Genomic DNA, 26,939 nt, shown 5'->3' on the forward strand with positions numbered 1-26,939 from the left:
GTACTCTTTTGTTTAAAGATGAGAAAGAAACTAGATACAAAATCAAAAAGAAATAACCCAGCAGGCCATGCAGAACACTTAATCCCCAAAGGAACCCTATGTTTACTCAGCTTAATTTGCAAAGCCACACAGTCTTATGACTGTAAAACAATGACAATATTTTGTCTAAGTTACTATTTCTGCCATCTTAGAATGTATAAGTGTTTGTTGGGTCATTAAACCCCATTCACTTGAACTGTTTTCATCTGATAGTAGGCGCCTGTCAAACCACACCGCAGTTAAGTTTGGTTTTCCTACACTGATCTTCCTAAGAGTAACCACTCCATCTCAATTTCCTTCACTACACTTGTTTCTTCTGTATGGTCATTAAATATTGATCTTTCTCAGGGTTGTCTCTGGATTCCCTTTTCTTCTCACTCTGATCTATACCTTCTAACATAAAGTATCATTCATGCCTTCGGCTTCTATCATCATTACATAGTAATTCCTAACTCTACATGTTTAGCCCAAGCATCTCTTGAGCTTCTGATCCCTATATCCAACTGCCTATTTGGTATCTCCAATTGGGTATCATAAAGATGGGTCAAATTAAAGCTAACTAGTTTATCTTTCCCCAACAACAACAAAAAAAAAAACCCTGTTCATCCCTATCTCTACAGAGATATTCCCTACCTCTACTGATAGTATTAGCATCTACTAAGTATTAAATCAGTCATGTAAGTAGCCAATTTTGACTCTTCCTTCCCTTCACAATGGCCTCCTCCCATGCCCCAATTTACATTGATCCTATACCATTCCCACTTCATAATAATTAAAACTCTGCACAACTCCAAAAGCTTTTTCCCCCCAAAAGCTTTAATGAGGTACAACTTACATAACAACAACAAAAAATCACTCATTTTAAGCATACAATTAAATGATTTTTAGTAGAGTTACAGAGCTATGCAATCACCACAGCAACCCAATTTTAGGTAACTACCCCAGGCTATCACGAATCTACGTTTTGTCTCCACAGATTTGTCTTTTGTGAATGTTTCATACAAACGGAATCACAAAACAGGTGGTCTTTTGTGAGTGAATTCTTTCACTTTAGGTAATGCTCCTGAGGTTCATCTATGTTGTACCATGTATCAATAATTTGTTCCTTTTTATGGCTGAGCAGTATGCCATTTTATGATATACCATTTTGCTTACCCATTCACCAGTTGATGGACATTTGCATTGTTTCCAGTTTTTAGTTGCTGTGAATAGTCTTTATAAGCGCATATGTTTTCATTTCTCTTGGGCTGTTTCCAGGAGTAGAATCATGGGTCGTACAGTAAATGTTATACTTAATTTTTTAGAAACTGCCAAACTGTTTTCCAAACTGGCTCCAACAGTTTTTTGACTAGTCTCTCATCCTCCTATCCTGACGTATTGAGACCTTGCTATTTCCTGCTGCCAACGTAATTTACCAATTCATTTCACAGTTTAAAATATTTCAGTGACTCATACTGACTATGGCAATGGTTCTCAAACTTTAGTGTACCAAAAAAAAAAAAAAAACCACTTGAATAGTTCGTTAAAGTACAGATTTCTCAGTCTTACTACTCTCAGAGAATCTAATTTGCTAAGTCTAATAAGCTGATGTGGGTATTAGGCACACACACTTTGAAAAATACTGACCTACAGGATAAAGTCTTAAGCTCCTCAGCACTGGCATCGATTCATTCAAATATTTATAGGACAGTTCTAAGGACTGCAGTAGAGCTACGAATAAGCCATTCATAATACTTATATTCCAAATAAGGAAGAGAGACCAAAAAAAAGGGACAAAATGCCATGTGCTACGGTGACCAGGGCCTATATTAGATTAGGTGACCAGGGAAGGCCTAACAAAGTAGGAAAAAAGCTTCTTAGTTTCAGCGTCCTGGACTCTGCTCGCCTTTATTTCCCACCATTCCATAAAGCTCATCAATACCAGTTTGTAGTTCTTCAAATATACCATGTTACTTCATATCTCTATGCCTTTACACAGGCTATTAAATGTGTGCTTACAAATACCTCCTCCTCCTCTGTCACTGCCTCCCTTCTTCAGCTCCACTAGAAATAACACTCCTTTATTCATTCCCCAAACTCTAGACAAAATGCTGGGATCCCTAAAAGGAGGTTTCTCCTCTGTGTTATAAACATGTTTGACCAACTCATACATCTCAACTGTACTTGATTTGTTTTATAATTCTGTCTCCTACTAAGTGAGTTCCTTAAGAACAAGCTTATACACTGAATGAACAAACCATATTTGCTAAATCTGTTAATTTTATATTAATAAAACTACATATAAATGCCAATAGGGAAAACAAAAACTGTATTCCTAAAAACTTTAAAAAAGTAAACCCTCTACAGATATGAAAGCCTATAAATCCTTTAAGAATAAGAATCGAGGGGCGCCTGGGTGGCTCAGTGGGTTAAGCCTCTGCCTTTGACTCAGGTCATGATCTCGGGGTCCTGGGATCGAGTCCCCACATCGGGCGCTCTGCTCAGCAGGGAGCCTGCTTCCCTTCCTCTCTCTCTCTGCCTGCCTCTCTCCCTACTTGTGATCTCTGTCTGTCAAATAAATGAATAAAATCTTAAAAAAAAAAAAAAGAATAAGAATCGATAATTAACAGATCTACTCCTCCAAAAAAAAATTTTCACTGAAAAGAACTTTCTGTAATTTGCACTGCTGTACTTCCTAAAACTGTCACAGAAAGTAAAATTTGAAAATACCTTTGAGAATTTGCATGGCACATTAGTATCAGGAATATATAAAGTCTATGCCTCAAAGGAGATTATTTTCATAATGCCAGCAACCCTAAAGAGTGTTTCATAACACTCAGTGATTTCTTGGTCTTCAGGAGCAAGCTCATTTCCATAACTCACCTCTTTTTATTCTTGCTTCCTTAATTTCTTCACAGAGTTTATTAAATTCTGGATCCAATTCTGCTGCAATGATGGCATGTGCAGTGTCCTTCAGGGTACAAGCCCTGTGCCTAATTATTTTATCTGTTAAAAAAGTTGGTATAGTTTACTATATAGATAAATGAAATAACATAAACAAAGGGCATCTTAAAAAGAGAAAGTAAAGAATACAAACATTTAAATAAAACTGTAAAAAGCATTTCCAGATGAGAAACAAGCTCATTTAAATGATGAGTATAAATATAAATATAAATATAAAATATAAATATAATATGCCACTTAGTCACCTTGATAATTCTCTGAAACACTGTATTTTTTAGAACTTCAAAGTCCAGGTGACCCTTGCACAACACAGGGGATCAGAGGTGCCAAATCCCCACATAGTCAAAAACCCATAACTTTTGACTCGCCCCAAAATTTACTAGTAATAGCCTAATGCTGACCAGAAGTCTTACGGTGACAAAAATAATCTATTAACACATATTTTGTATATTAAATGTATCATATACTATATTCTTATAATACAGCTAGAGAAATGAAAATGTTAAGAAAATCATAAAATATATTTATAGTACTGTATTGAATTTACCAGAAAAAAAAAATCCATGTGTAAGTGGACCTATGTAATTCAAACCTGTGTTGTTCAGGGTCAATTGTACAAGGCCTATTTAACAACTCATTATCTCAAAGATACAGAGCTTTATTTTATATTTTTAAAAAACGAAAATGTATGATTTTCAATAAAAAATGTTAAGAGATTCAGAGGACATTCACCATATGCCCAGCACCAGAGTGGCCACAGATAAATACTGAGGATCAGAGAATCTTAACATAATTTTCTCTGTAAGTGAAAACTGGTCAAAACTGTGAAGAAGATAATACACCCTAAGTAACAGTGACCTATTAAAAAACCGTAACAGAAACAAAAAAATACAGCAAGACACTCTAAGCTGAAGACTGCAAGACAGTATAAAAATCACAGGTAAATCAAGGAGGGAAATACACACACCTGTCTACCTGGCTAGGTAAACTATAGCTGGCACTTGCACTGAGTCTCTGGTTTACAGTAATCCGGAAACCCCCATTCATGAACAGTACAACATAAAAAGGACTTCTGAGAGCTATGCAGCTCTGAAATACGAAAAGGAAAGGGGTGCCTGGGTGGCTCAATCGAGTAAGCATCCAACTCTCAATTTCATCCCCGTGTCAGGCTCGCACTCAGCCAGGAGTCTGCTTGTCCCTCTCCCTCTACTCCCCACCCGCCCGACTCCTCTAAAATAAATAAATAAATAAAATCTTTTTTAAAAATAAAAATATAAAAATCAAGTAAATATATCAAGGTCACTTATTTTACAAAGTGTCAAGAACTAAAACCCCAAGTCTCAAAATAACATCTGCTTTTCAACCCTAGTAAAGGCAAAAAGTATAGATGGACATTTCATTTATAACTGCTTTTATGAGAAAGCCATAACAGTTCATGGTGGAAATCTTACAAAAATACGTAACACTCAAAAGGCAACACTGGTATATTTTCTTCCAACACATTTCTCTAAACATTCATTCAATAAATAATGGCAACTGTACCAGAACCTGAGTCAGGTAATAGCTACATGGTAATGAACAAGAGAGGTCCCCACTTTGAAGAAAATTTTCATATTAGTATAGGACAGAGATGTCAATCAAATAATCTCTCATACACACATATAAACATTTCCCTCACCCTTTCCACATCCCCCAAAACCTTGAGTAATGGCTATAAGGAAAGCCGACATGGTATTTGGTGTGGGGGTAAATCTGAATTGGACAAGCAAGGAAAGGCCTCTCTGAAGAAGTGGAATTTAAACTGAGACTGATGGGGCGCCTGGGTGGCTCAGTGGGTTAAAGCCTCTGCCTTCGGCTCAGGTCGTGATCCCAGAGTCCTGGGATCGAGCCCCACATCGGGCTCCCTGCTCAATGGGGAGCCTGCTTCCTCCTCTCTCTCTCTCTCTCTCTCTCTCTCTGCCTGCCTCTCCACCTACCTGAGATTTCTATCAAATAAATAAAATCTTTAAAAAAAAAAAAAAAAAAAAGTGGGTTAAACTGAGACTGAAAGCATGCACTGGAAGCCACCTGAAGAGTAGGGGGGAAATTAGCGTAGGTTCAGAAAATACCATGGGAGAAAGTTCTGGAGTAAAAAGATCTTAAGAGATTTCAAAAAACTAAAAGGCAGCCTCTGTGGTTAGAATACAAATAAATAGGGTGCCTGGTTGGCTCAGTTGGTTAAGTGTCTGCCTTCACTGAACAGGCTCCCTGTTCAGCAGGGAGTCTGCTTCTCCCTCTGCCCCTCACCCCCTTTGTGCTTGCTCTATCTGTCCCTCCCTCTCTCAAATAAATAAACAAAACCTTAATTTAAAAAAATAAAAAAGAGGGGCACCTGGGTGGCTCAGTTGTTAAAGTGTCTGCCTTCGGCTCAGGTCATGATCCCAGGGCCCTGGGATCAAGCCCTACATCGGGCTCCCTGCTCAGCAGGAAGCCTGTTTCTCCCTCTCCCACTTCCCCCTGCTTGCGTTCCCTCTCTCTCTCTCTCTGTCAAATAAATAAGTAAAATCTTCTAAAAATTAAAAAAAAAAAAGTACAACAAGAGACAAATGGGAATCTGACTATTTAAAGGACTGAGACTTTATCTAAGAGCAATGAGAAGTCACTAAAAAGATCAGAACAGGGAAGTAACATGATTTAAATGAAGATCTTCAAAAGCTCATCTCTAGGGGCACCTGGGAAGCTCGGTCAGTTAATCAACCACGTCTTGACTTTGGCTCAGGTCATAATCTCAGGGTCGTGGGATCAAGCCCCACATCAGCACCGAGTCTGCTTGTCCCTCTCCCTCTGATTCACCCCTGCTCAGGTGCCTGCACGTGCTCATTCTTTCTCTCTCAAATAAATAAATAAATAAACAAAACCTTTTTAAAAAAAGAAGATCATCTCTAGCCATTACCTGGGAACTGTATTGAAGGGGTCAAGAATAAAAACAGGAAAGATAATCAGAAGGCTCTTTTTTTTAGTTCAAGAGGAGAGCAAACTGAATGAGGGTGGGGGTGGGGGTGAGGGTGGGGTGGTGAAAAGGAGAAGATTACAGACTTGAAATATGTTCTCAATAATGCAACTTGATGAAGTGCAGGGTGAGGTATGGATCAAGGATAACTCCTAGCTCCTTGCATGAAAAATGGGAAAATGGGAAAATGGAAGTAATACTTACAAAGATGCAAAAAATTAGAGAAAAAATTGAGAGGGAAGGAGGAAAAATGTCAGAAATTAAAGAGTTTATTTTGATATGTGTAAAAAATAAATATCCAAAGGAGATATCATAAAAATATGAAGATAAATGAATATAGGTCTCAAGAATCTATGACCAAAAAAACCACAACTGTATAATCTGAATTTATTTAACATTCTGTTCTTCCCTAAGTCTTAAAAACAAAAAGGATATATTAGAGATATTAAACTCCATACATTTAAAGTATACATTTTGATCACACCAAAAAGAATAAAACACCTAGGAATAAACTTAACCAAAGAAGTGAAAGACCTGTACTCTGGAAACTATAAAACACTGAAGAAAGAAACTGAAAGTGATACAAACAGATGGAAAAATACTACACGTTCATGGACTGAACAAATTATTGTTAAAATGTTCACGCTACTCAAAGCAATCCGCAGATTCAATGCAATTCCTATCAAAATGCCAACAACATTTTTCACAAAACAAGAACAAATACTAAAATGCATACTGAAACACAAAAAACCCCAAGTAGCCAAAGCAATCTTTGAGAAAGGAAAACAAAACTGGAGGTACACATTTTCAGATTTCAAGATGTACTACAAAGCTGTAAGAATCGAAACAGTGTGGTACTGGTACAAAAACAGACACACAGATCAACAGAACAGAATAGAAAACTCAGAAATACACCCATGCTTACATGGGCAATTCATCTATGACAAAAGTGACTAGAATATACATGGGGAAAAGACAGCCTCTTCAACAAATGGTGTTGGGAAAACTGGACAGCCACATGCACAAAAATGAAACTGGACCACTTTCTTACATCATACACAAAAATAAACTCAAAATGCATTAAAGACTTAAGTATGAGACCTGAAAGCATAAAATTCCTAGAAGAGAACACAGACAGTAATTTCCCAGACATTAGCCTTAGCAACATTTTTCTAGATAAATCTCCTCAGGGAAGGGAAACAAAAGCAAAATTAAGCTATTGAGACTATGCCAAAATAGACCGTTTACTTTCACTGTAATTTATGTGATTATTTGTAAGGTTGCTATTTATTTTCCACTTGTTCCATTTGCTCTTTGTTCCCTTCTCCTTCTTTCTCTTACCTCTTTTGGATGTGTACTTATATTTGATCCCATTTTATCTCCTTGTTGGTTTATTCACCCTATTTGCTGCACTACTGCCAGCCCTCCTTGAGTTCAAGGAGTATTTCTTTTCTCTGGTCTCAGTTTCCTCCCATGTATACACCAGTGTTCAGCTCAAGACAGGAGGAGGATCTTCTGCAGATCTCCAGAGTGCTCTCTGTGCAGCTTTCTTTCTGCCCTGAGAACTCCACCGACTTTGACCTCCTTACATTCCCAGCTCTGTCTCTGTAATTCAGGCAGACTTCCAGGTCCTGCCTGGGCTCTTCCTTCCTGTACCACAGTCCAGAAATTCTCCAAGCAACTACAGTGCTCAACTTATTTGTTTCTCATCTTTTGGGGAACACTATCCTTCATTTCCTGACATCCAATGACTTCAAAATTGTTTTTTCACACATTTTGTTCAGTTTCTTTCACTTTTTCAGGTAGGAGGGAAAATTCAGTTTCTTTTACCCCATCATAGATAAAATCAGAAGTTTCCTGATAACTTTCAAATATTCTTTGAGAACCAAACCATAACGCTGTGCAAAAATCCAAACTAGGATGTACCCTAATTTTCAAAACTATTGCTCTGTTAGAAGTTTTAAGTTGTTCCAAATTTTAGCTACTACACATGTACTTTCGAGGTGGTAATACAATGTTTGTGGTGCATGTGATACCACAACTTTCTGCCACTGGTTTTCTACCCCAGCTTGAAAAAGCTAAGAAAGAGATAAGTGAAAATATAAAGCCACGTATCTGGCACATTATCACTCTAAAATAACTCAGTGGTCTTTCTTTTTAAATGTATGCCTCCCACCCATATTCCATCCACACTTAAATGGGAAATGAATGAATGAATGAATGAACGCATGAATGAAAAAAAGAACCATAAAAACTTCCCACTGGTCTGAAGGATAAGGAATTTATTCTAAAGAGCATCTGCATTTATGAGGAAATAGTATTTTTCAGGTGCCTATCATTGTAATTATTTTTAATCATCCTTAGCTTAGAATTGTGTCTATGTTTATACACAGCAAAGAATCATAAGCTTATAGAACATTAAAACCAGAACAGATGTCATGTCTTCAAACTTCAACTTTTTTTTTTTTAATTTTTTTTTTTTTAATTTGACAGAGAGAGATCGTAAGTAGGCAGAGAGGCAGGCAGAGAGAGTGAGAGGGAAGCAGGCTCCCTGCTGAGCAGAGAGCCCGACGCGGGACTCAATTCCAGGACCCTGAGATCATGACCTGAGCCGAAGGCAGCGGCTTAAACCACTGAGCCACCCAGGCGCCCCCAAACTTCAACTTTTTTAAAAGGTGGGAGGGAATAATCTTAGATCGTTATAGGCATGTGATAAAAATGAAAAATTACACAAGTATACAATTTCAGATGTTGTTCTATAGACTCTCATGGACATCAGACTTAAAATCCTTGTTTTAAAATATGTTATGTATTTACTACTTCTTTTGTCTCATACTTTATGATCTTAAGAATCTGAAAATCCATGTAATATGAAAGTAACATAAGCACAACAAAAAAACCGCACACACTGGCTCTGAGGACAGAACTCAATCTATTCAGTTGTGCCATACAAGATTTGTGGATATGCACACTAAGTACATAACCTCTGAGCCTCAACCCCCTTGTATCTATAAAATAAAGGTAAGACCACCTACATTTTGGGGGCAAACTGATGAGCATCTATAAAATTAATAGCATTACTACTTTTCTCAACACCCAAAAAACAAATAATCCTGTCAAGAAATGGGCAGAAGACATGAAGAGCCATTTTTCCAGAGAAAACATACAAATGGCCAACAGACACATGAAAAAATGCTCAACATCACTCAGCATCAGGGAAATACAAATCAAAACCTCAATGAGGGGGCACCTGGGTGGCTCAGTGGGTTAAAGCCTCTGCCTCCGGGTCAGGTCATGATCCCAGGGTCCTGGGATCGAGCCCCACATCGGGCTCTCTGCTCAGCAGGGAGCCTGCTTCCCCCTCTCTCTCTGTCTGCCTCTCTGCCTACTTGTGATCTCTCTCTCTCCCTGTCAAATAAATAAATAAAATCTTTAAAAACAAAACAAAACAAAAACCTCAATGAGATACCACCTCACACCAGTCAGAATAGTTAAAATAACAAGTCAGGAAACAAGAGATGTTGACAAGGATGCAGAGAAAGGGAAACCCTCTTACACTGTTGGTGAGAATGCAAGCTGGTACAGGCACTCTGGAAAACAATATGGAGGTTCCTTAAAAAGTTAAAAACAGAACTACTCTATGACCTGGGAACTGCACTACTATTTATCCAAAGGCTACAAACACAGTGATTTGAAGGGACCCCCTTCAATTGCCCCCCAATGCTTGTCACAGCAATGTCCACAATAGTCAAACTGTGGAAAGAGCCCAGACGTCCATCAATAGATGAATGGATAAAGAAGATGTGGTGTGTGTGTGTGTGTGTGTGTGTGTGTGTGTGTGTGTAAAATAGAATATTACTCAGTCATCAAAAAAAAAAAAAAAGAAAGAAAAAAGAAATCTTACCATTCCACCATGCGGAGAACTAGAGGGTATAATGCTAGAAGTATAATGCAAAGTAATTCAATCAGAGAAAGACAATTATCATATGACTTCACTCACACGTGAACTTTAAGAAACAAAATAGAGGAGCATAGAGGGGAAGGGAGGGAAAAATAAAACAAGATGAAATCACAGAAGGAGACAAACCATAAGAAACTCTTAACTACAAGAAACAAACTGAGGGCTGTTGAGGGGAGGTAGGTGGGGGATTAGGGTAACTGTGATCAGCATATAATGACCACTGGGTATTATATACAATTGATGAATCAATGACCTCTACTTCTGAAACTAATAATATACCATATGTTAATTAACTGAATTTAAATAAAATAAAATTTTAAAAAAGAATCACTGCTTTTATGAATGTAGTAACTATTACCAATGCATCAGTGTATCTTTTGTATTTTGGCAAACAGAAGTACATTAGCTGTCCTTTTCCCATAAAATTATTAAGAAAGATTAACATTTTAAGCAAAACTAATTTTTATGGGATAATTTTTCATCTCAAATTATTTCATAAAAAAGATATTTCATGTATTTACTGGCTCGTTTCTCCATTATTTTATCATGTCTCCACTTTATAATTTCTATGTAATTTGAAACTCCTTCAGTTAGTACCTAACAAGAGAACAATCGATGAAATTTACTCATTGGCCACTTTTATTAAAAACATGTTCCATACATACACCTGTACAGATCCTGTTCCCAATCAGCTTAGAGTCGAACACAAGGTATAAGGATATGTGAACAAGTAACCACCTCAGGGCAAGGGAGCAGGTGGTGGAGAAGTAGGTAAAAGTGTCTCAGAAAAGTTACACAGTGCTATAATTCCAAGATGAAGGGATTACTTATAACTGGAAGGATATTAAAAAAAACAAAAACATTTTCATGAATGTAGCTTTTAATATTCCTTGAAGGGTAAGTGGATTTTAAAAGATACATGTAGTTTTAAAAAACAATGTACTCTATGTAACTTACACCTCAATAAAACTGGTTTACAAAGAAAAAGCTGTATACACTCCCAAGAGGGGAAATACATTTAACAAAGGTACCGTAAGTTCCAACAGTAAGACTCGACCTATACTGAGAAATGGGACCTAAATTTCCTAGGAGAGGATTCCTCCTAGGCTTCTCTCTCTTCTCATCCTGTATACCACCTCTATGATCTCATTCACTCCTACACGCTGATAACTCCAACCACCTTTTTCCCCCAAATGTCTCCCAAGCTCCAGAACTGTATACACAACTACTACTCTGCAATATGTGTTTTATTTGAGTGTACCAAAAGTTAACTCATACTAACACGTCCAAAATTAAATATAGCATAATGCCCATCACCCTGTTCCTCCACTGGTTTCCTTCTCATAGTCCTTTAACCACTCAGACCACAAACTCAGAAGTCATTCTCGATTTCTGTTGGTCACATCTAATCAATCCGTCACTAAGCCCTCTGAGTTCAATCTCACTAAGCCTACTACATAGGCTTTAGGCATCTTCCAGGCCAGAGCTGTACATTTCCAGCACTGACCACAATTTATCCATAAGAGAGTATCTCATACATGGGTGTTCTCAGTAAATGGAGACTTGGTGAGAAGGGGAATCAATTCATTTTCATTCATTCTTCCATGCTATTCCACACTATCCCACCCTATTCTCCAGCCACATTCACTTTCTTTTTATAATTTTGTACACTACTTCTCTCAGCCTGGAATGAATGCCCTTCCTAACCTTAGTCATTTCTGGGTAGTGTCTTCTCCTCTGTGCTCTATTCACACTGTGTACATATTTCTAACAGAGACCTTATAAAACTGCATTATAATCATCTGTGGTCACTTCAAGACAAAATTTGTAATTGCCACCTCTATGCTATCTCTATACCTTAATAACCTATTATAATTGCAGGGGCACCTGGGTAGCTCAGTCGGTTAAGCATCCGACTCTTGATTTTGGCTCAGGTAACGTTCTCAGGGTCCTGGGATTGAGCACCGGGGTGGGGGGGTGGGGGGGGTTCTGCTTTCCCTCTCCCTCTGTTCCTCTCCCATTCATTCTTGCTCTCTCATTCTCTCTCTAATAAATAAATCTTTAAAAAAATAAATAAAAATAAGTAGGGCCTTTAAAGAGATAATTAAGGTAAAATAAGGTTGTATGAATAGGCCCTAATCCAGTCTGTGTCCTTATATAAGAAGAGGAAATTTGGATAAAGAGACACCAAGAGTCTGTGCACATAGAGAAATGACCACGTGAGGGCACAGCAAGAAGGTAGCCATCTGCAAGCCGAAGAGACGCCTCAAAAAAACCAAACCTGCTGACACTTTCATTTTGGACTTTGAGCCTTCAGAACTGTAAGAAAATTAATTTCTGTTCTTTAAGCCTCTTTTAGTCTATAGCACTTTGTTATGGAAACTCTCTCAAACTAATACCGTAACACACAGCATAATGTCTGCCACAGAGCAATTATTCAAATGTATTACATCTGAGTATCTCTACTATAAGAGGCAAGGACTGTCACAATCATCTTTGTATTCTAAGCACCCGGTTCAGTAACTAGTACATGTTACTAACAAACACTAACAGAAAATATGAATGGGTGGGGGGCCTGGGGGGCCTGGGTGGCTCATGGGTTAAGCCTCTGCCTTTGGCTCAGGTCATGGTCTCAGGGTCCTGGGATCAAGCCCTGCAGAAGGCTCTCTCTCGGCAGGGAGCCTGCTTCCCCCTCTCTCTCTGCCTGCCTCTCTGCCTACTTGCGATCTCTCTCTCTCTGTGTCAAATAAACAAATAAAATCTTAAAAAAAAAAAAAAAAGAAAATATGAATGGGTTTGGCTGAAGCACATCCCACTGAGGGCTCCAAAAGCTAGGGTAAAGCTGTGAGTTTTATTGCAAACTGGTACAAAACAGAAGATTCTGAGAAGACTACAAGACTAAGTCTGAACTTTCAGCAAAATGAGCTCAATAATGGTCTGTTTGTGAATGAGACTGGGGGCTAGAGAATGTGATGTCTACAAGACAAAGAATGGGGAATGGCTTAACATATACAGATATATAAGATAATAATTAGGGTCAAATATCTGACATACTAGTTAGATTTAGAACTAGTCCACATCATCCTCAAGGGAGAGAATCTGGGTAAACACTTAGGCAACATGGATAGCTTTCAAAATACTGGCTTTTGTCTTCTATGTATATGCTAGTTTTTTTCCCAAATGGCCAAGAGTTCTGCAAAACACTGTAAGCTTCCAAATACTCATGGGAGCTTGGAAAAGTAATACAACACTCATGTAATTTCCACTTGCTACACAACGGACCCTGAGGTTGTTTTCCTAATACAAAACAAGTGGTTCTGCTGCTAAGAAAAAAATAAGCCTCTTAACTTAAAGATACGAAATAATCTAAGAGCCAAAGTCATGCTTTTGAATTGTATCACACTCTTTGCATCTAAAACAGTGAAGAAAGAAAGTTATAAGTGTACCATGTCAACTCTGTGAGATAGAGCCTTATTCTTTGATTATACAACTCCATCAGATAGGAAAAGCTTATTATGCACCAAAAACCATGGTTTCTTCCTCAAAGGTAGTATTATTTCAATGTGGTTATAATTAAGTAACATAGTGTGAAAAATCTGAATTGACCAGACTGACCTTTATGATTAACCCAACGTGGTTATAATTAAGTAACATGAGCGGTAAATTTGGAATGACCTCAACTGGCTTTCACTAACCATTCAAATTTATTTTTCACTATCAGTCCCTAGATTTTTTCCTAAATGTGGTCCAGGGAATTTAATACACAGGTACCCGCTAATCAACGACTTTATGAAAAATTAAGGCACAATTTAAATAAAGTAATGATGATAACAAAAATAAAAATATGAACTACTAACCTCTATGGAACACTTAACATGTCTCAGGCATTATGCTAAGGGCTTAATATATTTAGGTTGAACCATATGACAACGGTAGTTCTGTAAGATTTAACCTAATATATTTTCTCATTTAACCCATACAACCACCCCAATGAGAAGAATACTTCAATTATCCCTATTTTGCTGACAGGGATACTAAAATGTGAAGGACTAAACTCGATGATGTTAATGAACTAGGTAATAGCAGAACTGGGACTAACACGTAGGTATAAATCCAAAGCCCAAGCTCTTACTACTTCCTACAGTTTCAGCAACCTCTGTATCTTGAAAACTAAGACACAATGTAGGCACTCATGTACTTTCATACTTTGATCAAGGATACTATACACATTTGTGCAGACTGTACCCTCACCAAGGGCCCCAGCAAAGAAATTAAATGAAGCTGACATCCAGCCCATTCTTCACTACCCAAACTGTGGTCCGGTTGCAGGACGCCATCTACATAGAAGAAGATGATTCTCTCGCTCGCACAAAATTGTTATACTGGCTAACAATGGCCCTGATGCTGCTGGTAAAAGAAAACAAAATTGTGGGAAAAATTTAACAGTACAGGGGCGCCTGGGTGGCTCAGTGGGTTAAAGCCTCTGCCTTCGGCTCAGGTCATGGTCTCAGGGTCCTGGGATCGAGCCCCGCGTCAGGCTCTCTGCTCAAGCGGGTAGCCTGCTTCCTCCTCTCTCTCTCTGCCTGCCTCTCTGCCTACTTGTGATCTCTGTCTGTCAAATAAATAAATAAAAATCTTTAAAAAATAAAAAAAGAAAAGAAAAATTTAACAGTACAGATTAAAAGCCTTAGAAGGAAGATATCTATATCTATATGTAGATATAGATATATATTCCTTGATTCAGAAATTTCACTTTAAGAAATTCATTCTAAGAAAAAAAAATTCATTCTAAGGAAACAGGGATGTGCATAAAATTTATGTTACAGAGATATTCATCAGTGTTATAACAGAGGAAAAAAACTAAAAACTCTAGTATGTCCAACAACAGGGTATTAGTTACAACAGTACATCTACGTGATTACAATAATGTCGCAGAAATATATTAACTCAAACTTTTCACAAAATACTATATGAATGACAAAGTTCACAAAAATTATGTTCTCATCTTAGTAAAAATATTATGCATGTATGTATTCCATATACAATATATCTGTGTATGTGAGAGAGAAAGAACACAGGGTAATGGAATTACAAGTTACTTTAATTATCTTCTTTGTTTTTTAATCTCTAGAAATTTTTCTATACAACATATATAATAAAAAGTCAAAACGAAGCAGAAGAAACAAAAACAAACAAGAGGCAAATGTCCTAATACAAAGCTTAAGAACAGCTATGCAAAATGTTATTCTGCCTCTAAACTTGGAATTAGGGTATATGACATGCTATGATCTAAATTTAGATGAGAAACACCTAATGTCATGTGAAAGTGAGAAATCCAGGTCATTCTAACAAGTGGCCTAAGAACTACTGCCCATGAATACAGAAGCAAGGCAGAAACTATATTCTAACTATCTTGAGATAACTGAAAGTTAAATCAATGTTTAAGAAGTAAAAAGCATCTTAATTGTCTATCACCAGTTGAAGAAACAGAATTCTCAGCAGAGTGAGAGAAAGAATAACAGTCTCTGTCAGCTGGAAACTGGCCAGGCACCATCAGCTGGCCTTGGTGTACTCATATTAAACATAAACAATTTTAAGAACACAGCATCAGAAAAGGCCACTTGGTGACCATGATGAATCAAGATAAAATCAAGAGCACTCCATAATCGTATCTAAACATAGACAAAAGCATGAACATTGTCCTAGCTACAAAAATAACCAAATATAACCCTATCTTGGATAATATGAACGACTTTTTCTTCTTTCCCCATCCCAGTTTTAGCCTTGCTCCATTCTTTGCCTTTCAGGTTCTTAAAATACCTAATCACAAAATTACCCCCACTTCCTAAGAGCATCCAATCTACTACAATGCCCGACTTTCTTAAATCCTCTCCAAAATCCTCAGCACAAATCCCATATAGTTCCATATGATATATATTCTTTCGTGTTACAAGGAATCAGTCAATTCATCTTGTTTTAACTACAGATATGTTCCTAGAGGTCCTTCCTGGAGGGCACTCAAAGATCTGGGACTAGAGATTTGAGTACAGGGCAGGATTAGGAACAAAACAATAAAATAACATTAAAAATACCCACAATTGACTGAATACACACTGTCTACCTAAAGGGGTCTTTTACTATATAAACTTATCCTATAATGAGTTCCCATCAATTTGGAATTCCCAGTGTTTATCAGCACTGGTGTTTACTAAACAAATAAATTTCACATTCAATTCTCAATTACTCAGTTTTCCACCCTACCTGAACAAAATAAGAATCTAAGTACAAAAAGTAAAAACTAAACACTGAACAGAATACCTAAAATATAAAATCCTAATTTAAATCCATTATTTAATATGAGTTCCTCATAAAGAAGTTTCTAAATACAATAATATGTCCTTAAAACTAATTTATCTACCTAAACATGGGCATGCTTTAGTATTTACACTTTCAACTATCTTCTTATTGATCACCAAAGTGAATCTCGCCCAGAGCCTCCTTACCTCCTGGGTCCTTATCTGGATTGTACTCTAGAGCATTGCTACAGATGAGGTCAATATCTTTCAGAAAATCCTTAGCAGTCAGGTAATTATGCTTATCAATTTTAGTTATTACTGTTGATAAATCCATTGGTTCCTTGATTACTTCAAGATAATCTGAAACCTAAAACAAAGAGGATATTTTAATGAAAATTACTCAGAAAAACACAAAACCATATGGTTATTTAAAAATTAAATCTAAAGTGCTCGCTTCGGCAGCACATATACTAAAAAAATTAAATCTAAATATCTTAAAAATTACAAATAAGGATAAAGTTATAGAACAATTTATACTACTAAAGTTACTAATTTGACGTCAACTTTCCATGAAAAGCTTTGGTTTCAAGTCATATCTAAATCAATACTGAAATGTTTCTCATTTTGAAATATAAAGTCAATTTTGTCAGCTTTTCCCCCCACCCCGATCCTTTGGAGCTACCTGAGAAGAAAACGTATTCGTAAAAGCACCTAGCAAGTATCAGTAAATATTACTTCAAGAAATTTTTTGAAGGAAATTAAGAAACATAGATTTTTCATATTACTAAAGAAGTTCTCTGGTAAATCTCTTTAATATCTTTAAACAAAAAAATTTTTTCTTTCCCATTTTCCAGGGTGAATCATTTCATGGAAAGTGTTTTCTGCTCCTTTGGAGTCATTACAAACATTCTGAGTCAATTATACAACAAAAATAAGTACTGCCTTCAATGACTAGTAAAATTTTGCTTGGACTTCCCTAACGATAAATGAATTCGCAAGCAAACGTGCTCTATGTGCCAACTTTCTGGGATATAACCCAAAATAGGAGGTGGTAAGTCAGGATTTGCCCAATGCTTTGTAACATTCGGCCACTAAGAAAGCTCTACCAACCTATCTACCTATTGCCTCCCCCAATGCAAATCTCAAATCAAGTAATCAGGTTTGATATAAAAGCAGTCTTAGAAACATCTAATTAATCCAGGACCAAATTCTGGATCTAGGATAATTTCTGTTCTATGAAAATAAAGGTTACTTTTTCTCCATTGTAAATACACACACACAAACATATACATATTTTATACATTTTTTTAAATTTTTAAGTAACTGTGTGGGCATGTGATAATTTTTTAATTTCTAGGAGCTGAAAATGTCTTTATAGGGGAGGCAGTGAAGCTATACTGAACAAATAAGAGCTCAGAAGATATTTTAGATTCCTGGTTCTGGCATTTGGCATGCCTTGTGTACATATGGAAACTGTTTATTAACTGCAAAGCACTAAAAAAAAATTTATATTATTGGGGGTGCCTCGGTGGCTCAGTTGGTTAAGTATCTGCTTCTCCCTCTCTCTCTGCCCTGCCCCTCCACTCATGCTCATTTTCTCTCTCACTCTCTATTACACATTTTCTAAAAATTTACATTATTAAAGATTATAAAATTTTTGCTCCAATATCTAATTTTAAGTCCAATGTTTATTTTCTAAACTTCTGTTTTCTCTGAAGTCTGCTTTGGAATTCCATAAAGTTTTTAGACATGTCAAATTCATTATCTGAATATAAATTTTTATTTTTTAGGTTATTTAAATATTATCTTGTGTGGCACCTGGATGGCTCAGTTGGTTAAGCATCTGCCTTTGGATCAGGTCATGATCTAGGAGTCCTGGGATAAGCCTGACTCCAGCTCCCTGCTCAGCAGGGAGTCTGCTTCTTCCTCTCCCTTTACCCCTTCCCTCCCTCACCCCCCTACCCCTGCTCTCTTTCAAATAAATAAAATGTTAAAAAAAAAAAAAAAAAGATTATCTTGTTTCCCCCTCATGCTTCAGAGAGACCTCTATGTTTTCAGCTTTAAGAGCAAAGAACCAGTAGCAGAATGAATGTAAAAAAAAAGAATAAAACAGAAAATAAGAAAACATAACCCTTGAAGATAAGTTTTATCTATCAACATTTTCTATCCCCTTCCAATGCCTTACCACCCTTTATAAAATTTTTATTCTACCATAGATGGCATTTGAAATCTGATCATTTCTTCTGTTTAGAATGAAAGAGAGTTCTCTGGGGGAAGGGCAAAATTGGTTCACTCCCAGTTGAGGAAGTTGACTTGGGGTCAAGTCCTTATCAATTAAGTGTCAGAGTGGCACCTGTGTGGCTCAGTTGTTAAGCTTCTGCCTTCAGCTCAGGTCATGATCCCAGGATCTTGGGATCAAGCCCTGCGTCAGGCTCCCAGCTTGGTGGGGGGCCTTCTCCTCTCTCTTCCACTCACCCTGCTTGTTTTCCCTCTCTTACTGTCTCTCTCTGTCAAGTAAATAAATAAAATCTTTAAAAAAGAAAAATTTTAAGTGTCAGAGACCCATACCCAATTTGAAATAAAAATAAACATCTAAAATAATCTTTAAAGTAGGCTGACAATTTTAAGATTATCTGGTAACACTAAGAGGGGGAAAAAAGGTTCCAAAAATGTAAAATGTTATGTATTAATTGCTAAAGCAAATTAGGCAATTCCTGTCCTTTCAGTAGAAAAAGATTTAAGGTATAGCTGTGATATAATGTAAGGAATGTGGACTTTGAATTTCAAAAAACCTTTCAGTCTTGGCTATGTCGCTTGCCTGGGAGCCTCAGTTTCCTGAGCTGCAACACAGGAATAATAATGACCTTGTGAGGTTGTTAAAAGGATCAATGGATAAAACTATGTATTGTGGATAAATATATACAAATAAAGTTACAGACAGTCCCTTTACTCCAAAAAACAAACAAAAACCAAAAATGGAAAAATAGCTACCTTCAGAGGGGGAAAAAAAACCATAATGCTAGCTTATTCTTTCCAGTCATAGATGACGTAATGATTCCAAAGGAATCTGCTCAGGTCCAAAAGCACAGATTTCACAAGGACGCAACATTAAACTATGAATCATTTCATAATTCAAATTAAAAAAAAAAAAAAAAGATGGAAGAGAAAACTTAAAACCAACAACACCAAAGCTGTTCAAACATGGAGTCTGAACTATAAGAAGATCAGTAAAGACTGTATTGTGTTCATCCACACACTATATTATCCCAGGATAAAAAAAACAAAAACAAAAACAAAACAAAACAAAACAAAAAAAATTTCATCTACATCATTATAGTAGATTCCAAATGGAAAATTTCTTTTCTTATCATCACAAACCATGCTCCCACAAGGACACAAAACAATACACATAAAAAGTGAGAAATTTTCCACTGGGAGCAGAGAAAATCCTTACAGGGAAAAACAATTTTAGTTACATAGAATATACTTAACTTCAAACAGCATCTTTTAGTCACAGGCATTTCCAAAATATGAAAGATAAATTTCAGGTTTCTTTGCCACCACTTTCACTAAGGTATACATGATTTGGAAAATGCCAAAATTAATTAGTATTGGTTGGTTAACACCAATATACTTTTTAAGAGCAAGATTTATCCTGGAATAAAAATAGTCTAGTATGGACATTCCACTAAAGTAACTTTTAATCCTCTTCTTAAACAGAAGAGATAGAGATCACAAAGATCAATACTAATTAAGAGGACATACAAATTGGTCACTATTTTCATCCAAAAGTCACCAGATTTTTGCTGATGACATCGGTAGTTATCACATGGATTAAAATTTTACAGGCTAGGGGTAATATTCATCCATGCCTTTGTTTTTTTTCCTTCCAAAAAAAGATGTCAACATTTTTTTCTTTTAGCCAGTTCAACTTCACTGTTTGCACACTACTGAAACAAGACCTCTTCAATATCCACCGGTTTGCTGAAGATGTTAAAGCGTTTATCTGTGGCCAGCCTCTTGGTTACATCCCTGAGAAACAACCGCAACTCTCTTAAAGTATTTTCCTCCTGGTCCTCCATCCGGTTTTTTTCTGATTCTGATAACTGACGAGGTGGAGAAGGTAGTGCAAGGGGAAGCACTTCCATAGCACAAAGACCTAAAGAAAATAGAAGAAAATGTTAAGATTCCAACAGATCCAGGACAGCAATTATTTTTCTGTCATTCATTCAAAAAAGAATTCCAAGTACATACAAACCACCTGTAAACTCAGTAAGTAAAAATGTGAATGGAAAGTAACAGTACATTAGAGAATAGATTTAATACAACAATTCATAGTAGGACTCCTTTAAATGGCAAATGATATGATTTTGATTTTAAATAATTTGATTCTGAAATATGATTTACATAAAACTTACTAGAAATATTTCAAATCAACAAAAATATCTTTAGATGAAGAACTGTATGCTGATTTGCTTAAAGTCAAAGTTGTTTAAAAACCCTCTTCTCAAAATGGGGTTGCCTTATTTGCATGAAAGTGAAATAGGCAAGTAACCACTCTCTGATCCTTCCCCCTCCCAAAAGTTCTAATTTTAGACAAGTCTTCTATTCATATTCTTAGTACAACATAGTAGGGGTAGTGACTGGCATGTACCTGTGCAGGGAGCAAAAAAAAAATTACAAACTGGGGGCACCTGGATGGCTCAGTCGTTTACCTGTCTGACTCTTGACTTCAGCTTAGCTCATATCTCAGGATCATGAGATCGAGCCCTGTGTGGGGCTCTGTGCTGCAGAGTGGAACCTGCTCAAGACTCTCCCTCTCTCTCTGCCCCTCCCTACCCTCTCTCTCCCTTAAAAAAAAGGGGGGGGGGGACTAGAAGAAGAATCCCCAGAACATGAATAAGATAGAAAATCCAGTCTACGGTGTTATATATAAAATCTATAATATTCACTATCTACCCTAAAACAAACAAAAAAATCTCAAAAAGTAAAGTATTAACTTTCCTAAACACATTATTCCCTAATTCCTTAAAAGACTTTCCCAGTATCACACTGAATTTCAGGATTAAACTTTTAAGGATTATAGCTGATTTCTAAATAGCCCCTAAGATGAAAAATGAAAGTAAATAGAAGCAACTCAAAAAGAAAAAGAATTATGTTAATCTTTAACACAGAAAATTCAATCTATGAATGAGACCAAAATGTATCTGGAATATGCAAGATAAAATGAATCATTTTCATAATGAAATATTTTAAAAACTTATTTAGATTAACGGGAGGGAACAACCAATAATCAGAAGGTGTAACTTCCATATTTAATTTCCCAAGGTTTCTAGGGGGGAAAAAAACCCACAACTACAGCCATTTGATAGATGCTCATTGTGGAAATGAGTCACTAAAGAACAATTAAATGATTGACGTGTTGGATAAGATAATAAAAAACAGAAGTAGAGTTCAGAAAAGCAAGGACTCGGAAGGGGTGGAAATGTATTTAATATCCTCCAACAACCACATGAGAAATATAAAAGATAGAATGACGGCAAAGACACTTAAAAACTTGTAACAGGATTGCTATTTTCAAAAAGAGGCTGAAAGATTACAAGGAAGACCTCATCTTTTATACATCTTTAAGACTAGAAAGAGTCTCTTAAGCGACTTAGAATGCATTCCTCACTTAAGTCAAGGGGCTGAAATTTGAAATATTATGCTACTAAGCCAAATCCAAGAAAATTATAATACTTAAAGTCATGATGGGTTTCCAAGTGCCTACCATAAGATACCTAACAGAATAGGTACTCAATAAAAATGTGAAAAATAAACCAGAAAAGGCAAACATTCTGATCATCTCTTGACCCATCACACTTACCTTGACCCACAAAGTAATCAGCACACCACCCAGTGTTCTCAAAATTATTGTTCAAGTCCTCTGTACTTAAACTAAGTAAAACAGAACAGAATGGAAGACTTTCTGAGCCTCAGATTGTGAAATCTACCAGAGCATCTGAACTGAAATGATAAGACTTCATTAACAGTCACTTGTTAGTAAAGCTGTAACTATGACGCTGTACTTCACAATCTCAAGTCAGATAAACACAATTACCTCTCCATCTAAAGAGAAATTTCCATCCAAAGAAAATGTGTCCATCTAAAGAGCAGAATCTAAAAAACTGACTTTACTTCCACAAGAAATGTCTTTTTTTTTAAGTGACAAGAAAGGGCTTTTTAAAAAAAGATTTAATCTATTTATTTGATAGAATTAGAGAGAGAGAGCACAGCAGGAGTGGCAGGCAGAGGAAGAGAAGAAGCAGGCTCCCCAGAGAGCAAGGGGAACCCGATGTGGGACTGAAACCCAGGACTCCGGGATCATGACCTGAGCTGAAGGCAGTTGCTTAACCAACTGAGCCACGCAGGCGTCCAGAAAGGGCATTTCTTAATTCCATTCTCCATCCCCTTCCCCCATTTCCCTAAAGGCTTTAGGAACTTTACCAGTGTGTTTCCTCCGTGGTGGAGCCATTGATGCCTGATTGAGAATCAATTCTTGGAAAAATTTTCTTCTGTCTTCTTCAATAGGTCTTTGAATATACAAGACCTCTTCATACTGTATTCTAAAGATACATTTAACCTATACACATACACACAAAGACATTAAATATGTAGACAATTAAAAGTATACTTATTATACCAAACTACAATTTCTTCAACTTCCAGTACAATCTTTAATTTTAATTCACGTGGGGTTCACGTGGGGTTAGTTAACCTAGTCCTAAGGCTATGCTGTTGAGAGTTTCAACCTCACTGTCTAATCCTTAATAGGAGAATGACCAGTTGCCCAAGTTATTAATACATTATTCTATCCCTGGAAGAGTCAACAAATAATAGCAGAAAGCATAACCAATTATAATAGTTAGATGGCAAATTTCAAAGGACTTCTTGCTTAAGAGCTAGAAAGTAATGACCTAGAATCTACACTAGAGAGCTGGAAGGATGCTAACAACACCGCCTTCTTGTACATTATTTCTGTGTACTTCCTATTCAGTGATTTCCTTTCCTGGGCTCCTTTTCATCCCAAGTCTATTCCACTGCATCTTCCGGAATCCTGGTTTCACTGCAAATAAACTAAACCTTCAGTTCCTCCCCAGAATGCTGAACAGTAACACCACCTTCCACACAAAACTCCCAAATAATATTAAGCCAGTCATTCTCACATCCCTCAATTCCTTGCACTGGTGATTACCTACTTCTCCTTTGTTTACCTCCTCTATAGAGCCTTTGACCCCAGACATCCCCCTTGCAAGACAGGCTGCTTAAAATCTCCACATCATTCACATTAATTCTACACATTTCAATTTTTATGTTTTCCTAGAAGGTCTATATTCCAATTCTAGACACCAAACTCCCTGAGAACTGAGACTGTCCCTTATTCATCCATTTTCCTACAGCTACCACAATGACTGGGACATACTAATGTGTAATTAGCATGGAATGAATGATAAAGTTTGCAATTTCCTTCCCCTAGATCAAAATGGCAACTGCAAATGAAAATGGGAAAAGGTCACTAATATAGAAAGAAGAACCAACTACGAGACAATGAGAAAACACTGGATCAAAATTCGAAACATTAGATCCTAGCCCAAATTTAGTCACACGTTTATGATAAACATCAGATAATTCATTCTTTGTTATGTCTAAGCACTTACTGGAGACTAAAAATTTCTAAATATTTCAATCTTTAGAACAATGAAGTATATATAGGAGTCCTTCATTTTATACTTCAGAAAACAAACTTGGAAAGGTTTATGTAATTGGCTTAAGATCATGAAGTAAAAAAAAAAAAACTACATTACATAATTTCTAAAGGCCTTTCCCAGCTCCAAAATTCTAACATAGAAAAGAAACAATGAAAAGTAGAATTCAAAATTTGGATGGGGAATTATTTACCTCAACACGAAGCCAAATCCTTTAAGAATTTATAAAATTTCACCATGTGCCCTTCCATTTTTTTTTTTTTTTTTTTGTAGACTACTTTCATGTAAAATTCTCCCCAACCCTTTGATCTATGCTTCACTGGTCCTTCCTTGAAAACTCTGCAAAGCAAATTTACCACTGAATGCCCATTGTGTGCTAAATATAATGCCAAATACTGCCATTACAAACTTGAAGGAAATACAATTACTTCCTGCTGTCAAGGATCTTAAAAGTTTCACAAGAAAGCATTATGGTACCACACCAGAAGTGTCCTAACACTTGTTGAGAAACAGAAGAGACTCTGCAAGAGGTAGGGGTGAAGAGGCATTAGATGAGATACAGCAGAAATAGCTAACATTAACTGGGTCCTGAAAAATAAATAGAATGCAATATCCTAGAAGTACCAGGATTTTGTTCAAGAGTAGCAAAACATTTCATCTCAGTTTTAAATACTCTCTATTCTGATCATTTTTCAACACTGTGTTAAACTTTGTGAATACAAAAGCATACCAAGAATAAGTCTGTGATAATACTCTAAAACTCTTGCCAGGTTATTACCAACAGCTTAGATCCATCACTTTACAAGTAGGCTCATTTCACTTTAAATTTACTCCTAGCTTTATCTTCTGACATTCCCAGCCTCAAATTTCATGCTGCAACTAGACAAGAAGCCTCAGATGACTCCCTGAAATCATGCTTTCTCACACTGGTTCACAATGATTATATGTGCTATCCACTCTTTCCTAACCCTGTTTTTGTTTTGTTTTGTTTTAAGATTTTATTTATTTGACAGAGATCACAAGTAGGTAGAGAGGGAAGCAGAGAGAGGGGGGAGGCAGGCTCCCCTCCGAGCAGAGAGCCCGATGCGGGGCTCGATCCCAGGACCCTGGGATCATGACCTGAGCCAAAGGCAGAGGCTTTAACCCACTGAGCCACCCAGGTGTCCCTCTAACCCTGTTTTTAACCCTCCACTCAAGCCAATGCTTCCCAGATGATGCTTTCTCTGACCTTCCCAGATACACGCAAGCACACCTTCTAAAACCCCTTATTAAACTTTAATTTCAATGATTTTTAGTAAATTAATTCAGTTGTGCAACCATCACAAGTCAGTTTTAAAACATTTCCATTATCTCCAAAGATCACCCTCATGCCCATCAATCCCTACTCACACTCACACTCCCCACCCAACAACCACTGATTTAACTGTCTCTAGGGATGTGCCTTTTCTAGAAATTGTGTATCATGTAGTCTGTTCTCTAGCTTCTCTCACTTATCATAATATATTGAAGCTCATCCACACTGTAGAACGTTATCAGTTCATTCCATTTAATGCTGAACAGTATTTCACTGTGTGTACATATAAATGTTTGGTTTCACCAATCACCAGTGACTGAATAATGGGCTGTTTCCACTATTATGAATAATGGTAGTAGGAACATTTGCATTCAAGTCTTTGTAAGAACATATTTCTCTTCTGTAGTTACCTAGGAGTGGAAATGCTGAGTCGTATCGTAAGTTTATGACTTCCATCTTAAGAACTGCCAATTTTTCAAAAAATGACTACAGGCTTTACAATTCTACCACCAGTATATAATGCCTCCACTTTCTCTAACATCCTTTGCCAATACTCAATACTGTCTAGTAGTTGTGCAGTGGTATCCCATACCTGAATGACTAATGTATTAACAATCTTTTCCCATGCTTTATTAGCCCAAGAGAATATTTCTTCAGTGAAATGTCTATTTAATTCTTAACTATAGTCTTTTTTACCTTAATTATGGTAAAATTGTCATAACATAAAATTTGCCATTTTTATCATTTTTAATTATACAGCCTGTACCATTAAATATATTTGCATTGTTATGCAACCATCATACCATCGAACTCCAAAACTTTTTCATCCTCCCCAAATGAAATACTGTATCCAGTAAATATTGACACCCCATTCTCTCCCTTTCCCCAGCCCCTGACAATCACCATTCTACTTTCTATCTCTGTGAATATGACTACTCTAGGAATTTTGAGAGAGGAATCACATATTTGTCCTTTAGTGACAGGCCTATTTCACTTAGCATGATGTCTTCAAGGTTTATCTACGCTGTAGCCTGTGTTAAAATTTCCTTCCATTTTAAAGCTAAAAATGTTATACTGTATGTATGTATACATACAGTATAACATGCCACATTTTCTTTATCCAGCTATCTGCTGATGGACATTCGTATGTTTCTACCTTTTGGCTATTGTGAATAATGCGGCTATGAACATGGGTATACAAATACCTGTTTGAATCGCTGCTTTCACTTTTTTTGAGTGTATGCTCAAAAGCAGAATTGTTGGATCATATGATAATTCTGTTTAACTTTTTAAGGAATCACTGTACAATTTATTTTCAATGACACTGTGCAATTTTATATTCCTACCAGCAATACACAATGGCTCAAATTTCTTCAGGGCCTGACCAACATTAGTTATTTTCTATTTGTTTGTTTTTTAAGATTTTTATTTATTTGACAGAGAGCGAAGGAGCACAAGCAGAGGGAGAAGCAGGCTCTCCACTGAGCAGGGAGCCCGATGTGGGACTGGATTCCAGGACCCGGGGATCATGACCTGAGCCCAAGGCTGCTTAATCAACTGAGCCATCAGGCATCCACATTTTCTGTTTTTACGATAACAGCCATCCTAATGGGTATGAACTGACATCTCATTGTGGTCTCAATTTGTTATCCCTTTTGATTAGTGATGTTCA

At 36.7% G+C, this 26,939-nt stretch overlaps 1 protein-coding gene across 4 annotated transcripts in view; it reads right to left on the reverse strand.

The window, feature by feature from the left end:
* ATAD2B (ATPase family AAA domain containing 2B) overlaps positions 1-26,939 on the reverse strand; it is a 178,561-nt gene that overhangs the window by 41,546 nt on the left and 110,076 nt on the right. For 3 of the 4 annotated variants that reach the window (XM_045978996.1, XM_045978994.1, XM_045978997.1), the window contains exons 20-23: positions 22,715-22,850; positions 20,191-20,387; positions 16,436-16,595; positions 2,902-3,024 (exon numbers count right to left, since the gene is read on the reverse strand). In XM_045978996.1, coding sequence (XP_045834952.1) covers positions 2,902-3,024; positions 16,436-16,595; positions 20,191-20,387; positions 22,715-22,850 — 616 coding nt within the window. The remainder of the gene's footprint in view (positions 1-2,901; positions 3,025-16,435; positions 16,596-20,190; positions 20,388-22,714; positions 22,851-26,939) is intronic. The other variant, XM_045978995.1, reaches the window with a different exon arrangement.

Source organism: Meles meles, chromosome 15 (genome assembly GCF_922984935.1).
Source record: "Meles meles chromosome 15, mMelMel3.1 paternal haplotype, whole genome shotgun sequence".
NCBI classification, from domain to species: domain Eukaryota; kingdom Metazoa; phylum Chordata; class Mammalia; order Carnivora; family Mustelidae; genus Meles; species Meles meles.